Below are 15374 nucleotides of genomic sequence, written 5' to 3'. Positions count from 1 at the left end.
GCCTGTGGAAGATGCACTGTAGGGTAGATGATGGCGAATAAAGCTTACATTCCAGCTGAACTGCAGAATACCACACTAAAAAGCTGAGCGTTCTTACTGGGTGACAGCCTGTGTCCCACGACTGAGTCTCATCCTCGGCCATCACCTGTCTCCAGGCTGCCCCAGCTGTAGAACATTTGGCCTTATCTACTACAAGTGCCATTAATAACTATTAGTGGCAATATCATGACATCCCTTTGGAAAAGAATGCATGGAATGGCAGAGGGAGAGAATCGTATCGGTAGGTAGGGCCAGCAAGGTAAGGAGCTTGTGAATCCCTTAGGTTGAAAGGAATTAGTTGAATGGGTTTAATTCTCTGCACATAAAAGGTATCAGGTATGAAGGCCAGTGGTTTTCAGAAGCTGCATCCATGTCCCTTTTCATTTTAAAGGGAACAGAAGCCCCAAGTTTACTAATAACATCATTATCAGTAAACTGGGACAGGGCAGTAGGCTCAAGCAGCCATGCAGTTCTGGGTCAACGTGCCCCATGCAAGGCCAGCGAAATGGTGAACGGCGACTTTGAAGGCAAGAAGGCACAGCCATGGGTCAGGCTAGGGGGAAGGGGGTGGCGGCGGCAGAGGAGAGGGGGTTCAAGGGAGAGGGTGGGGACTCCAGCTTACCCTGAGCATTCCCCTCACACCTATCCAATATTGCATCACGTGCCTCAAACAGCTGCAAGGACACAATAATAGGATTGGGAGAAAGGAACAGAAGAGAAACAGCAGCAACAAGACAAAGTAGTACACAACAGAGACTCCAAGTCAGAGAAGAGCGCCCATCTGCCTGTCCACCCATGAGAAGCTGGGACCTCCCCCCTTTCCCTGGGACATGAGGCCCTCTCGGTCCTGGGGCAATCTTTAGGAAGGAAATGTGATCCTCGGATCAGTGAGGAAGACTGGCCATTTGAGACCTCATGGGCTGCAACAAGGGTGCTGCCATCCCTTCCAACTTCCAGGCCGCTCTATCCTTCATACAACAATGTACTTCAAGATCTACGGCCCCACTGTTCTGCAGCCCTCCAGTCAGGCCACCAAAAGCAGAGTTCGACCTGGAGCACCATCCAAGGGCTACCGTGATGGGTGAACAATCCCAAGTGTGCCAATACTGCCCTTGGCTTTGACCTGCCTGTGGATGTACTTCTGCTCTGGGACAGACTGCAAGCTATCTGTCCCCCTTGGAGCTTTCTTCCTGTTGCTCCCAGAGTGGTGCTAGCTTTGCTGCCGGGCAAAAGCCTTGCCGCAGGAGACAGCTGAGCTGTTTACTTTTTGAAATTGCTAGTGATGTGCATTCCAAGCCTTTGGTGGAGGGTGGGGGGGGGGGGCAGACATAGCAAATGTTATTTGTCAAATGGCATCCAACAAGCACAGCTATGCAGGGGAAGGATCTGCGGGTGCCCATGAGACTAGCACTAGGGATATTTGCACTTGAAGCAATGTTAATATTTCCAGGCAACTGCTTTAAGCGCTAAGAAAAGAAATGACCCTCTGAGGGTGATAGTGTTTGCTGGGACATCACTATCTGGGAAAGGAGTACAACAGTGTAAAAGCTCCAGTGTCTGAAAAAGGGCCAAAGACAATGTTCCTAATTCAAAGCATCTGTTGTACCCTCAGATTTGCGCTCAAAACATCTCCTGCAAGATTCTTTTCTAGAAGCTATTTCTGTTAGCTCAAGTCATCCGCTCTCCATATCCTCCAGGAGGATGCAACGACCAGATGATGGAGAGGGAGGTCCATACTGGACATACAACAGTGCGATAGTTGCCAAGTAGCCCCTACCCTTTTGTTGCTATTTTGTTCTTTGTGCAATGCTGGTTTCTCAGCCTACTGGGATGTTTCTGTATTCTGCTTAAGAGGTTATGGGTTGAGAAGTAAATAGTTCTCAAGCCTGAGAAACTGTGAGAAAATACTCATCCTAAAAATAGTGCATGGATCAAATTCTACTTTACTACCAGGGATAGGTAAAATCTCCTGCACAAAATAAAAAAGGATGAATCCATCAAGAAACCTGCACCCTCAACCTAACCTATGTTATGGTGGCCAAAGCCTGGCATTGCAACGGCTGCTCCCACCTTTGCACTGTCAACAGGTGCATATTAAGTGATCCAAAGGACCATCAAGCGTGGCAACTAGAACTCCCCAGAAACTTTCCCACTCTGTCTGCTTCAAACAATCCCGACAACCCCCCAGTGCTTTTTCTCTTCCATTTGATCATTACCTGTAGACATGCTCTCCCCAGGGGACATGCCATCTAGTATGGTGTGCTCCACGGACTGTGGACTGGAGCCAGATGCATTTGAAGTTGGAGGCTGTGGAGGTGGCAGCGTGGGCCTCTGTCGTGGCTTGGGAGTGGGTCGCGATTTAGTTAAAGTGCTCGTCAGGGAAGGAGGAGAAGACAGGGAAGGAGCAGCAGCAGGGGAGAGGGGACCCGAGCCCAAGGAGTAGCCTTGTGGGTAACTCAGTCCATAAGGCGAAGGGGTGCTCGGTGGGGTGGGAGAAAGGCTGGCAGGGGATGGCTGCCCCGTGGACTGGTCAGACATACCGCCTGACTGGACATAAGGAACCTTTGCAGGGATTGGGGCCAGCTTCTTGGAAACTGTAGAAGACAAGATGAGAGACAGACACAGTTGAATATCATTCACCACTGCAGGTTTGATGGGCTTTTCAAGTAATGGCTTTCTCCATAACAAGGGCACGGACGCCTAGTTGCAACTTCTGCTAGGAGATGAAGTCGAAGCAAAACTAGTGTGTTCATCATTAATGTAGCTTCTCTAAGAGAGGGTTCAAAGTTTTTATTTATTTACTCCATTTATACTCCACCATTCTCCCCAATGGAGATCCAAAGTAGCTGACATTATTGTCCTCTCCTCCACTTTATCCACACAACCACCCTGTGAGGTGGGTTAGGCTGAGAGTGTGACTGGCCCGGGGTAATACAGCAAGCTTCCATGGCAGAGAAGGGATCCAAACCCGGGCTTCCCAGATTGTAGTCTGACACTCTAACCACTATACCAAACCCTGACCAGAAGGTTCACCAGTTGAATTTATTATAACTAAGGCCTGTTATTTGTTAATCTCACTCCCACAGAAGCCTTCTGGGCAAAGATGAAGCCTACCTTTCCGCAGTGTGTGTGGGCTCTGCTCTGTAGACAGCTGCTGTGTGAGGCCAGGTGGCTGTTGTGCAGTCCCACACGGTGTCATAGGACCACAAGCTGGGCCGCCTTTTTGCCCAGACACGGGAGAAAGCTCCTTAGTTTTTAGCGTGCTAAAAAGAAACAGAAGGTGTACAAGAAGCAGTTGTGAGTCCCTTTGTATGAAAGGCACCTCCTTCAAATCCCTGTCAGCCCCTGCCACCTACTGCAGGACCCCAGGGCATAGGCCCTCATCTCTTTGCTGGGATAAGCCAATGACGCTTGCAAAGCAAAGCAGATTTATACCCTGCTCCAAAACACACACCCAAAGCACCAGACAAACTTGCACTTCTACTTTCAAAGCAGAGTGAGCATGACTCGAGCATGAATGGCACCGCAGCCCTTGCAATCACTCTGTACACAGCAATGAGACAAAACAAAATGGAGGGAAGCCCTTTCCCCAAATCCACCCATCTGTTCCTTATAGTGAGGGAAGGGACAAAAAGGGGTGCCTTACAAAAATATGCTGGGGCCATATTAATTGCCCGTTTGCTCCTAACTGTAATAACAATTATAGTTGTCCAATTTGCCCCATGGTCCAGGTGAACAGGGCAGCAGATCAAAAGGGGGGAGGGAGCTCAGTGGGGCTAAGGAAGGGGGTGAGCCCTATCATGAGAGGCAAGATTAAAGCTACTCCATACAATGAAGCTAGACTAGATAACTAAATGCAGCAGTTCAGAAGCCTGGAAGGAGGAAGGCTCCAAAATATACCGTGCTATACTGAGAGCCTCCTAAGATATATTGTCAAAGGCTTTCGCAGCCGGAGAACGTTAGTTGTTGTAGATTTTCCAGGCTGTATGGCCGTGGTCTTGGGCTTGTAGTTCCTGACATTTCGCCAGCAGCTGTGGCTGGCATCTTCAGAGGTGTAGCACCGAAAGACAGAGATCCCTCAGTGTCAATGTGTGGAGAAGATGTTAGCAGGTAATTTATATCTACTCAGGAAGGTGGGTTTGGGCTGAGTCATCCTGTAAGAGTTTCCCAGGGTGAGGAATGCTAATGGGGGGAAGCTTCACTGTATCCTGAGGAGGTTCTTTTACACACTGTGACACTGAGAGATCTCTGTCTTTTGGTGCTACACCTCTGAAGATGCCAGTCAAAGCTGCTGGCGAAACGTCAGGAACTACAATGCCAAGACCATGGCCATACAGCCCAGAAAAACTACAACAACTAGCCTCCTAAGACTTTAAATGGTAATAATAACAACATTTGATTTATATACCACCCTTTAGGACAACTAAACACCCTCTCAGAGCGATTTACAAAGTATGTTATTATCCCCACAAATGGGTTGGTGCTGAAGACTGGCATGGCTGCCTGTATGCAAATAAAACTTCTGTAAGGCTTTGTAGCTATGGGAAAAACAGAATCTCACTCTCCTTCAGAGAATGGATTGGATGGACTACTGACATTAGGGTAGGCTACCTAGTTGTCCCCTTGGCAATCTCCCAGGGGTTTCCCCCGTTGCCTGCTGATCACTGACAATTGGTGGGAGGCGGCAATCCTCCCGAACATCGCCTGCCACTGCAGGCATCCTGGGAAAGCGTGCTCCATGCACACAGCCAGTAGGGCATGATGACATCACTTCCTGAAGTGACATTATTGTGCCAGCTGCAGGTGTGTTCCTGTACTTCACAAACAGGCCAGAATTGACCCCACGCAAAGCATGGAAGCACGTCTGTAGCCAGCGTGATGACATGACTTCCCAGAAGTGACAACATCGTGTCTCTCCAGAGTGCATGCGCACATGCGAGATCCAAACAGGTAAGTCCTGGGTCCCCTCCTCCCTCTGGGAGGACATAGGGACCTGAGACCCCTACATTATGGGCCACTCTAAACTTTGTTTTCTGTTAGACTTCCTGTCAAGGAATCTTGGGAATTGTAGTTTGGGGACGGCATTGAGTATTTTGTTCCTTGATAAAACATCAGTTCCCAGGAGTCTCTGAGAAGAGAGAATGCAGCAGATTATTTAATTTAACTAAATCTATAGTTTAGAGGGGGCTTCGTTGAACTGCAACATTGGCAGGGCCTATCTGTTGGTACAATGATATATTCTCACTAAACTGACACAATGCGAAGGCCTACAAGAAGGCATTATTTCTCTGCTGAGAATTCAGGGGCCCAGGCCCCATCGTTGTGTGTAGAACTGCAACCTATGGCAAGCAAGGGGTGCTCACCCTTAAACCGCACATGATGCCTATGGATTGTCAAATAAGCAGTTATTTACCTAGTGAGCCCGGCTCCTCTGTCTCTGGCACAGGTGCAGCTGACCCAGGGGGGAGAGACTGACATATGGGAGCTGTAAAGAGTGCCAGGAGGATCGGGTTTGGATAAGGAAAGGGAGGTTTTCATGTAAACAGAGGAGAAGTTAGTCTCAGGGCCATGCAACTCTGTGAGGGAGCTCTGCTTAGGAAGGTGCAGGAAATATGGTTTAGGGTTAGAATTAATGTCCAGTTGCTGAGGGGATGGAGAAGAAGAGGAGGAGGAGGAGGAGGAAGAAGCAGGGGTCAGAGTTTGGCTGTATCTTGACCACTGGTACAGTGGTAAGGGAGGTTCAGGCCTAGTGCATGAGCCAATCTTGGAGTGGAAGTGCAGGAAGGATGGATAGCAAGGGTAAGGGGGAGGCTTGTCGTCCTCAGAGGATGGGTAGATGTAACAGGAATCCGACCAACTAGACGACACACCATCCGTGCTGCAAATGTCCAAAACAACAAAACAAAAAGGAAAAAAAAAGAGCAGAGAGCATTTGTATAGGGAGGAACTGAACAGGAGTTTTGAAAACAGCCAAAAGCAAAAGGGGAGGCGAGGGAAGAACCACCACCAAAACATTCAGGAAAGAGAAGGGCTCCCAACTGCAAAGTATACAGGGCACTGAGACAGCAGCATCCTGTCTCCTTAGACGATAACACTAAGCCTGGTTTCTGCTTTCTGTCCCATGTTGACCCACTCTGAAATCCACAGCAAGTGCTGGAAACCAGAGGCCAGGCCTGTGCGTGAGGTGCTGCTTTGAGGGCAGGCTCTTCGTGACCACACCGTCTTTCCAAATCCTTAACCACTATTCAAACAGGCAACTCTCAAGCCAGGGCAGTGCGCTTATCCTTGGTTCTGAGGTTATGCAACTGGAATGCAGTGATGCTACAGAACTCAATGATGTCCAAGATCAGAATATGGTACAAAGATGTCTCATAACCCCCCCATCCCTGGCTCACTGTCCCTTTTCTTTTTCCAAAGCTTGCCTGGCAGCAGGGTAGGGGGATAATGGGACCTTCTCTCTAGAGGGTTCCCTGATGGAGGTGGAGGAACGAGTTTGTGGGGAATTGTGGACTTAATCAAAGATTAAGGGGGAAAGATAGACACCATTACATACACACCAGATAAAGTCACCAGGAGTATGACAGGTCCAAATTTTGGAACAAGGTTAATAAAAATATGAATTATTTATAGATTGCTTATTGACAGCTTGCTGAGCCCCATTTCAGTAACTGGGGACAAATAGCCCACCAAAAGGGCAACAGATGATTGAAAGCTTCAGCCAGGAGCCAAGTTTACTGTGGCTTTTGGCTAAAATACAATCTGCCTCATAGCAAAATAAGCTGTCCCGTGATATTGTATACTGAAAAAACAATACAGGGGTAGAAAGTCTTGATTTTAAAAAAGGCAAAATATGAAGCAGACAACAGAGAGGTCATTTACTGAAATACTGACTCCTGGACTCCTCCTAAAGTGTTAGGTGTGCATTTGCAGTTGAGGGATACCCAACCCTAAGAAGTCAAGAAAGCATGGAATGGGATCCAATGATGATGCATGTTTTTATCTCAAAGGCTTGATTTGGGCCCCAGCCACTTTCTCCACCTTTCCTTGTTTTGAAATGAGAGGGGGAGGCGACAAGTAAGACAGTCTAAATGGTAAAGCAGGTAAGTTCAAAAGAGTGGTTACCATAAAAATGCTATGCTCAAAATTGAAGCACATCCTGTTTTACTTCTTTATTGCTGCACTGAGAAGCAACTGATGATGATGATAACAACAAGATTTGATTTATATTCCGCCCTTCAGGACAACTTAACACCCACTCATACAAAGTATGTTATTATTATCCCCACAACAATCACCCTGTGAAGTGGGTGGGGTTGAGAGAGCTCTGAAGAGCAGTGTCTGACCCAAGGTCACCCAGCTGGCTTCAAGTGGAGGAGAGGGGAATCAAACTCAGTTCTCCAGATTAGGGTCCCATTGCTCTTAAACAGCTTTTTCACTGGCAAAAAAGGGATGAGGAGGTTCCCTTTGAGTACATAAAACATTATGTTGGGGATCCTGGGATTGGCATGGACATAAGCCATGTGATCGATGGCTGTAGTAAAGAAGTTAACTATGTGAAACTGAGTGAAAAAGCTGCCTGGATCCAACTTTACAGTTCCATATAGCAGCACAATCTATTTCTCTTGCTTAGCATTGAGATAGGGTGGCTAATTCTCTTCAAGGCAGATATAGTAACATAGGCATTTTACTTTAGGCACAACCTATCAGCTTGCTACTAGTGAAGACTGACCCTGTTAGCAAGTGGTGTGTGCATGCTCATGTGAGTGTGGATTAGGGATGCCAGGCCACTGCCTGGAAGTCCTAGGGGGTGGGGCAAGGGGCAGATGTGACATCATGCAATGTGTTGTCAGATGCACTGCTGTCACAACTGGGCACTGTGCAATGTCATTTCCATCCCTCATTGTTTTCTTGCCATCTCAAAAGCAAGCTGTAAAAACAATGAACTCTATTTAATTCTTTAAATAGAATTAACACAATTTGTTGTAATATCAAAAATATTTTTCTATCAATTTTTAAAAATTATATTTTTCTATTAAAGTGCAAAATGCTCTGAAAACTGTAAGTGCAGATCAGAATTATTCACTAAATTGAAATTTGTTATTGTGCATAACAGTGCTGGTCGAAGTGACAGACATCATTGGAAATACCTCCGGCTAATTAGGATGTTGGAGTATGCTGGTGGCTGATGTATAAATTGTTGTAACAGTGAATAATTCTGATATGCACTTATAGTTTTCAGAGCACTTTGCACTTTAACAGAAAAGTAGAAAAATATTTTTGATATGACAACAAATTATGTTAATTCTATTTACGGGGATGTTAGTTGTTTTTACAGAGGTTTATTACCCGTAAGTGCCCTAATTGGTCTCTATCTCAAAAGCAAGAGCAGGTGAAAGGGTGCAAAAGGCAGGAGAATGCCTGCCAGAAGCAGGCAAATGACATGCCTGGTGTGGATGGGTACAGGAGAGCGATACATGGTCTTGTGAATTTAAAGTCATGTAACCTACATCATTAAAAATTACACTGAACAAATGGAGGGGTGAAAAAAAGTGACTGGCAATTTACTGGAAAGGAACAAGCCTCTCAAATCTGCAATGAGCAAATTGAAGGCTGTGTCTAATCCACTTGGGTACAGCAGATGGTAAAGAACCAAAAAGATCAAAGAAAAGCAACAGAAGAGGCTGCAAATGTAGAATCTGCAGGAGAGAATTAAAGCTGCTATTGCTGCAGAGCATAGGCTGGAAAAATATTCAAAGGAGCTCTCTGTCCGCCTACCCCCCACCCCAACAAAAACACAGAATAATTCTGTAATAATTAAAGAGCCCAATCCAGATTTTTCTCAAATCCATCCCTTTGTTTTGTGATAAAACAAGCTGAGTGAGGCTGAATTTTGTGATGTTTAATTACTATCTTTTTTCTGAAACTGCTTGCCCCATGTGTCCCCCCCTCCCGTCTCTTGTGAGCATGTCCACATGCAGCACATTAAAAGCCCAATTCCATACTTGCTTTTAGCAGGGAGCACATCTTCAGCAGAAGCACAGACCAAAAACATATCCATGATATTCCATGAGCAGCTCTTCTCTCTGCACACGTGAGTAGGGCAAGCATGAAAGGTTATGTCCAAGAGACCTGCTTGCCACAAAGCCGACCCAATATATGAATCCTTAGCACAAAATAACATACGCCAAAAACTCTAGATTTGCAAACCCAGGACTTAAAAAAAAAGTCCAGCAACTGGATGAACACCATTATGAAAGAGACAGGTTTTGTGTGTTGTAGATCAGAAAAGATCAACAACAGTGTTCTTTGTTATATTCTTGATGCCAGTCTTGATTGAAATCTGAAACCTTCTACAGGGAGGTGCTTACATCCAGGTGGGCCATAGGTAGCACCATTATTTTGTGCCTGAATTCTCTGATGCACACATAAGACACACGAGCAAAGTGAAAGCTGATGCAAAACGAAAGAGGGCCCATGCAGGTGTGGGAGTGGCAGACGTGTTCACAGAGACTCCAGGACCACAGAATGCAGTGGCAGCCCTTCATGCTGCCTCCAAAACTTACCTTGCCCGTTCAGCCCCTGGTGGGAAACCGAAGCTAGTTGGAGTAGGGGAGGGAGTAGCTGAAATGTCAAGAGATTGCTCAGGAATTGGTGACTGAGGAGTAGCAGCAAGATCAGAAGGCGGAGCAGGGGGCTGCATGGCAGGAGGGGTGGAGGATGCCTTACGAACTATGGAGGTGCCCCTGCGAGCCACCCAAGAGGTGTCCATCACCCGGACGCCCATGCTATGGGGGGAACACAGAGATACTCCCTTACCACCTTGGAGGCAGTGTTCAGAGCATAAACAACACACATTTTGCAGGGCAAAGTGGAGGAATTCCCAAGCTATATCCAGGCCTCTATAGATTGTGAATAGAAACCCTTTCCTGGCAGGGCACATATAGTTGAAGTGACACACTGGGAGCCAAGATCAGCTTTGAACTTTAACACAAGTTTGTGCAAGAGACATCATGCTTTAAAATTTATTTCAAATGGAATGATGCACTGTCCCCCTGAAAGTCCAGGAAAACATGGAAGATGCTGTCTTATGAGCCTCTCTCCGAAGATAACTTTGCCTTCAAACTCGGGAGGTTGGGTCTGGGGGAGCAAATATTCCTCAGCCTCAGCAATTTTGACCCTCGTAGTCAAATGCACAAAGTTTTAAGCCTGATTTTCTTATTGGGTTCAAAAACTGCATGGATTACCAGCTGCTACAAGGTAGCTGCAAAACAGCTTTTGATTTTTCAAAGCTGGCTGAATTTTACACCAAAGAAGGGATTCCCTGGGCAAGGAAGGACCCTTGGTTCAAGGACTTAAGAGCCACAGCCTTGAATATTAAAACACCAACAGAAACTAAGTTTGGGGGAAAACATGTGTGGATTCTGAAAACCTGCAGCTAGGATATCTGCAGTTATCCTTCAAAGAGGAAGGAAGACAGCCTTTGCATTATAGATCAACTGCAGCAAAAGAAGGAAATCCTGCAGGAAAGGGGAGGAGCCCTGGCTCAGTGATCGAGCACGTGCTTTGCATTCACAAGGCCGGCTGAAGACACTTGGGTAGCGTGCTCTGCCAGAGGCCTCGGAGAGCCAGCGCCAGTCAAGAGCAGACTCCGTGCACTCCACTGGACAGGCTGATTACACTCAGGAAGAAGCCAGTTAAAAGTCTGGCTTGCCATGGCACAAAGTGTGGCTACGTAGGGCTTCAGCTGGCAAGGCCCCAGATGCTCTGTATTGCCTGGGTCTTGACACTGATAATAGGAATGGCCCAAGAGCTACCCAGAGGATACCGTACCTTTGGATTTTCCTAAGGCTGCATGGACAGAAACATACAGATATTAGTGTAACAGAAACTAAGGCCTCTCCTCCTGGGTCAACATGGCTGCCTTGGGAAAAGGGTCTGAGAAGTCCAAGGCTGCCGCCTGGGACAAGCATAGGAAACAAGGCTGCTCAGCGACAGAGAAGCACATCACTAAGGTGAAAATCCGTGGAAGAAAGAACTAGAGGAAAAAGAAGGATTCTGTGAAAGCCACATTGCTTGTTTTGTAGTGTGTGTGGAAAATAGGTAAAGCAGATTAGAAGCATGCCTGTTGTATCTCCGCATGAGTCTTCTTCTGAGATCAAGGGGAGGGGTTAGGCTTTGTAGAGCTAACATTTGATGCCTGGGAAAAGGACAGTGGTGGGAATCACAGGATATCCAGTGCATGCAGAGAATGCCCAACACCTTGAGAATTAGTTTTTATTACAGTGCCTCCAAAGTTAATTGACAACATTTTCCTCTTGTGTATTTTCCTATCTGTGTCCTTCAGCCTTCACTTCTTTGGGGTAAATGGGAAATACCATAAAGTAAGACTTTCTTCATACAGACACATTCCAGCTCCTAGTAAGCTACCTACCACAGCCTTGTTCAGAGAGCTAGAGACTCACCTCATCCATCAGACAAAATAGTTTTTAAAAAACGTTTCAATTTCAACTCCAGTTCAGCTTAGACTGAGTTAAAATACACCTAAATCATCTAATCACTGCAGACCAACAAAGATACAACATACTAACAACCACCTCTTTCTTAACATCTGACCCACCCAACCCTCTTCCCTAAAAGAAAGGTTTCACAATGGTTGTCTAGGATGCTTGTGCTTTAAGGAGCTCCAGGGAAGGCAGTTCCTTGTTATTAAAATGAAGAACATACAGATGGCAAACGTAAAGGGGTCTTTGTGACCACTCTTAAATTAATACAAAGGCGTTTAAGGCCTTTGTAAGTCCAAGCAAAGCCAAAAGGTTAACACTAAACTGAGGAAGCTTTAATAAAAATGAACTTTGAATACAGTTAGTTTACTACGGAGCTTCAAGATTAATTTATTTGATATGTAATCCACTCTTCCACAAAAAAAACCTCTTGTTGGCTTATAGAGACTGCCTCCTATTTGGTTTATCATCCTAAAACCCATGTGAGATAGGTTAGACCGCAAGGCAGTGACTAGCTCAAGGTTATGTGGCGAGATTCATGGCAGAAAAGTGATTTTAATCCATGGTTTCCATGGTCCTAGTCTCACCTTTAATTGATTAATCATTATGATCAAAGTTTTAATTACATCTCAGTTACTGCTGCTGAATATAAATCTGGCAGTAACAGAAGCAAAGACTTTGGAGGGACTGTCAACATGCAGGCAATATGGTGTTGGCCTCTGCCTTGAGCAAAACGTAACAAAAAGATTATTCTTCCTACTCATATCCAAAGCTAACAGATAGTTTTGTGTTACGTGATGAACGATCAAGGTTTCCCCTCTTAACAGTAAGAAACAGAGACAACTGGAAATGAATCTGGGGGCTCTTTAAAAGCAACTTTAGCTGAATGGTAGGCCTGCAGTAAAGTTTAAAATGACCCAACCACAAGAGAATAGACTGAGAATTACAGGGAGGGCTGCTCATATTTTAATGAGCAGTGGATTATTATTATCCATTCCGGTGGATTTAACTGTTTTGTTTACGTCTTTTTTAAAATGAGCCGCCCCCCCACCTCCTTTAACATATTTCTCTATGATACCTTAAATCTTGATTTTAGTACGTTGTTAGTCCTGGTAACAGGATCAGTGTTTTAAAAAAGTGACCCAGCCATTTAGGCAGAGGTCAAATATGTGAATCTTTCCAACCAGACTGGTGTCAGCTCCTGCCCATCTGTTTACTCTATTTAAATTACTCCTGCGTGTCATCCTTGCGCAGGGGCCATGCTAATCTTCTCTGTATCGTTCCAATTTTAGTATATGTGCTGCTGAAGCGAGCACAAATTACTCCTGTTATACGGCAACTGTTTGCAAAAAAAGTGATTGTGATGCAACCAGGATGATGCTTCTAGGGTCCCAGTCTCTGTCAACATCAATAAACCTTTTTAACTTGTCTCTCTCACAATACGGATGGTTACTTTTGAATGATATTTTAATTTAATATCCAAAGAAGGGAAACATGAAGGAGGATCTTTTCTTCTAACAAAGAATGTCAGATTTTACTTAATATATTTTAAGTTCTCACTGGACAAAACTTCCCTATCCTCCTCCTTATAAAAGGAATCTTCACTGATGTTTTCCAATATACAAATACATTTAATCATTGACTGATTAGCCAGGGTTTTTTTTTTAAAAAAAGACAGACACTTAGGGAGCAATCCTAAACAGGTCCATCATAAAAGTCAATGCATTTTATTTACTGACATGAAAGTGTTTTTGGGTTGCATCCTAAATCAATTAAAATTGACAGTTCCACTAAGATGTATGTATTCATGTGGCACATGTGCACACACCAAATAACTACAATGAACTACATTCACATAATTAGGGATTTTGTTACCTTTTCTTTCTCCGCCTTCATATGGAAAACTAGAACAAGATTTTCAATAGATGCACATTTTCTATTCGGTTCTACAAGTATGTATCTGTATTATCTTGGTTCAAGACACAATATTTTAGCTCACTTCTCTATCAAAAGGGATAACTATGCTGGCTGCTGTCACTGAGGCTAGGAGAGACGTTAAGTAAGCATCCATCTACCCACGCTGAATGCTCAGAGGCAAGTGAAGAAGAGCTTTGTATGATGGCTTTTGTTAGACATGTTCAGCAACACCCACAAGTTGAGCAGAACAGACTCCAGCACAGAAAAGTCAGAGACTGCCCCTCCCCCCGCTGCCAAAACTGTTGTTCTCAGAAGCTGCCTGTGTTCTTGACAGTCCTAGATCCAGCATTTTAGAGCTAAAAACACAAGACAAGGAAGAGCCACTGTCATTACATGTGCTCGGACCAATGGACTTTGGAGCATGCAATTCCACAACTGTTAGTCTACCACAGCTTGGGAACAATAACCACCCACATAGGATCAAGAGGCCAAGAGATTCCACCAAACTGGTAAAGCCAATTCAGCTTGACTTGAATTGCTACAGCATGGAGAGTTAGAGTCAATAGTATTCTGTACGCATTACAGTGTCCATGCTTGCTTCTTCAGCCATGCCTGCACTGCTGCCCTCCTCTTGAACCCAACAAGGAATTTCTCTTTGACAGGCAACAGAAGGCAATGCCCGAATGATGTACTGTACATCACAGAAGAAATGGCTGGGGGTACCCTTTGCTACAACTGACCCAAACCCTTTACTCCCTAACAAGAACAGCTTTGGATGACAAAACTCCAAATGTGTCAAGATGGTGACCAACTAGGCCATTTCCACATGCTGTTAAAGAGACGACCCACTCACCGAACTCTGGTGTTTTTTTCCACTCATTCCATACATCTCTGTTTCAAAGCGGAAGCAGGCAGTTTGGCTTTCGTTTTTTCAGCGTCTTTTAGCTGGCACAGGAAAGTGGGAGATTCCGTTCTTAGAAAAGACACCGAAGAAACGAAAGCCAAACTGCCTGCTTCCGCTTTGAAATTGGAGATGCACGAGTGAGTGAAACCTCCCCCCCCCCCCACCAGAGTTCAGTGAGTGGGCTGTCTCTTTAACAGCGTGTGGAAACGACCCTAGATAGCAGCTGTAACCTACAACTCTAGGTTTCTACAAAGGGTCTGCAAGCCTCCGCTGATCTTCACCTCATTTACCACATCTATATAGCACACAATTCACTTTGGAAAAAATCTGTCTTGACCCTACCCTGGAAAAGATCCAGCCAAATGAGAACAAGCAGAGCTGCCAACCTCAACTTCCAGTCACTGGGTGCCCTAACACTATTCTTGGATCATTTTACTGGCCCTTGTTGGTTTCCCAAAGATTAAACCTTCTCACCTTACGATGTAGACTAATCTGTCCAATACAGCCAAACAGCTAGCAGGGGTCAGGTGCAGGCAGGCAGGGGCCAGGCAGAACCACCCATCTCCCTTCCAAAAAGGCCACAAGCCAGGTGCCTCGGGATGATGGGAGTCAGGAGCAAGGTGGGATGTTAGTGACAAGGCAGTGAGGTGTTTGCACTGCAAGAGAATATGGACACTACTTCTACCAAGCAGTAGCACTCTAGGCCAGCACAGTCCTCTCCAGCTTGCATACCTAGTATGTCAGACCATACTCTTCCCCGCAGCAAAGCAAAAGCGCCCCCTACCCATCCTTCTTGTAGAATTCCAGCATCATGTTGTCTGTAGCCACACTGAGCGGTCGCCTGGTCTGATCTGGGTGCTTGCGGTCAGCGTGGTCCATATCAGGCGACGGCATGGAATTGTAATTGGCATTGTGGTTCACGTGCACGGGACTTCCGTAATTCCCCGTCAAGTTGAATTCAATATCTAATTGGAAAGATCAAAAGAGCCAAGTGTTGCTTAGAGTCAGGGGTA

At 45.5% G+C, this 15374-nt stretch overlaps 1 protein-coding gene and 1 non-coding gene across 3 annotated transcripts in view; both read right to left on the bottom strand.

Annotated features, from left to right (window-relative positions):
• Positions 1–15374, bottom strand: part of ARHGAP44 (Rho GTPase activating protein 44) — a 40400-nt gene that overhangs the window by 3412 nt on the left and 21614 nt on the right. Inside the window, exons 14-19 of one of the 2 annotated variants that reach the window (XM_054977301.1) lie at positions 15146–15326; positions 10870–10887; positions 9603–9824; positions 5453–5917; positions 3154–3302; positions 2256–2633 (exon numbers count right to left, since the gene is read on the bottom strand). In XM_054977301.1, the coding sequence (XP_054833276.1) occupies positions 2256–2633; positions 3154–3302; positions 5453–5917; positions 9603–9824; positions 10870–10887; positions 15146–15326 (1413 nt within the window). The remainder of the gene's footprint in view (positions 1–2255; positions 2634–3153; positions 3303–5452; positions 5918–9602; positions 9825–10869; positions 10888–15145; positions 15327–15374) is intronic. The other variant, XM_054977302.1, reaches the window with a different exon arrangement.
• LOC129329485 (U6 spliceosomal RNA) lies at positions 12748–12856 on the bottom strand. The gene has a single exon (XR_008596978.1). It is a non-coding gene; the product is annotated as a U6 spliceosomal RNA (small nuclear RNA).

The sequence above is a fragment of the Eublepharis macularius genome, chromosome 4 (assembly GCF_028583425.1).
Source record: "Eublepharis macularius isolate TG4126 chromosome 4, MPM_Emac_v1.0, whole genome shotgun sequence".
NCBI classification, from domain to species: Eukaryota; Metazoa; Chordata; class Lepidosauria; order Squamata; family Eublepharidae; genus Eublepharis; species Eublepharis macularius.
Note: the sequence above shows the minus strand (reverse complement) of the source record. Positions and strands in the feature narration are given on the sequence as shown.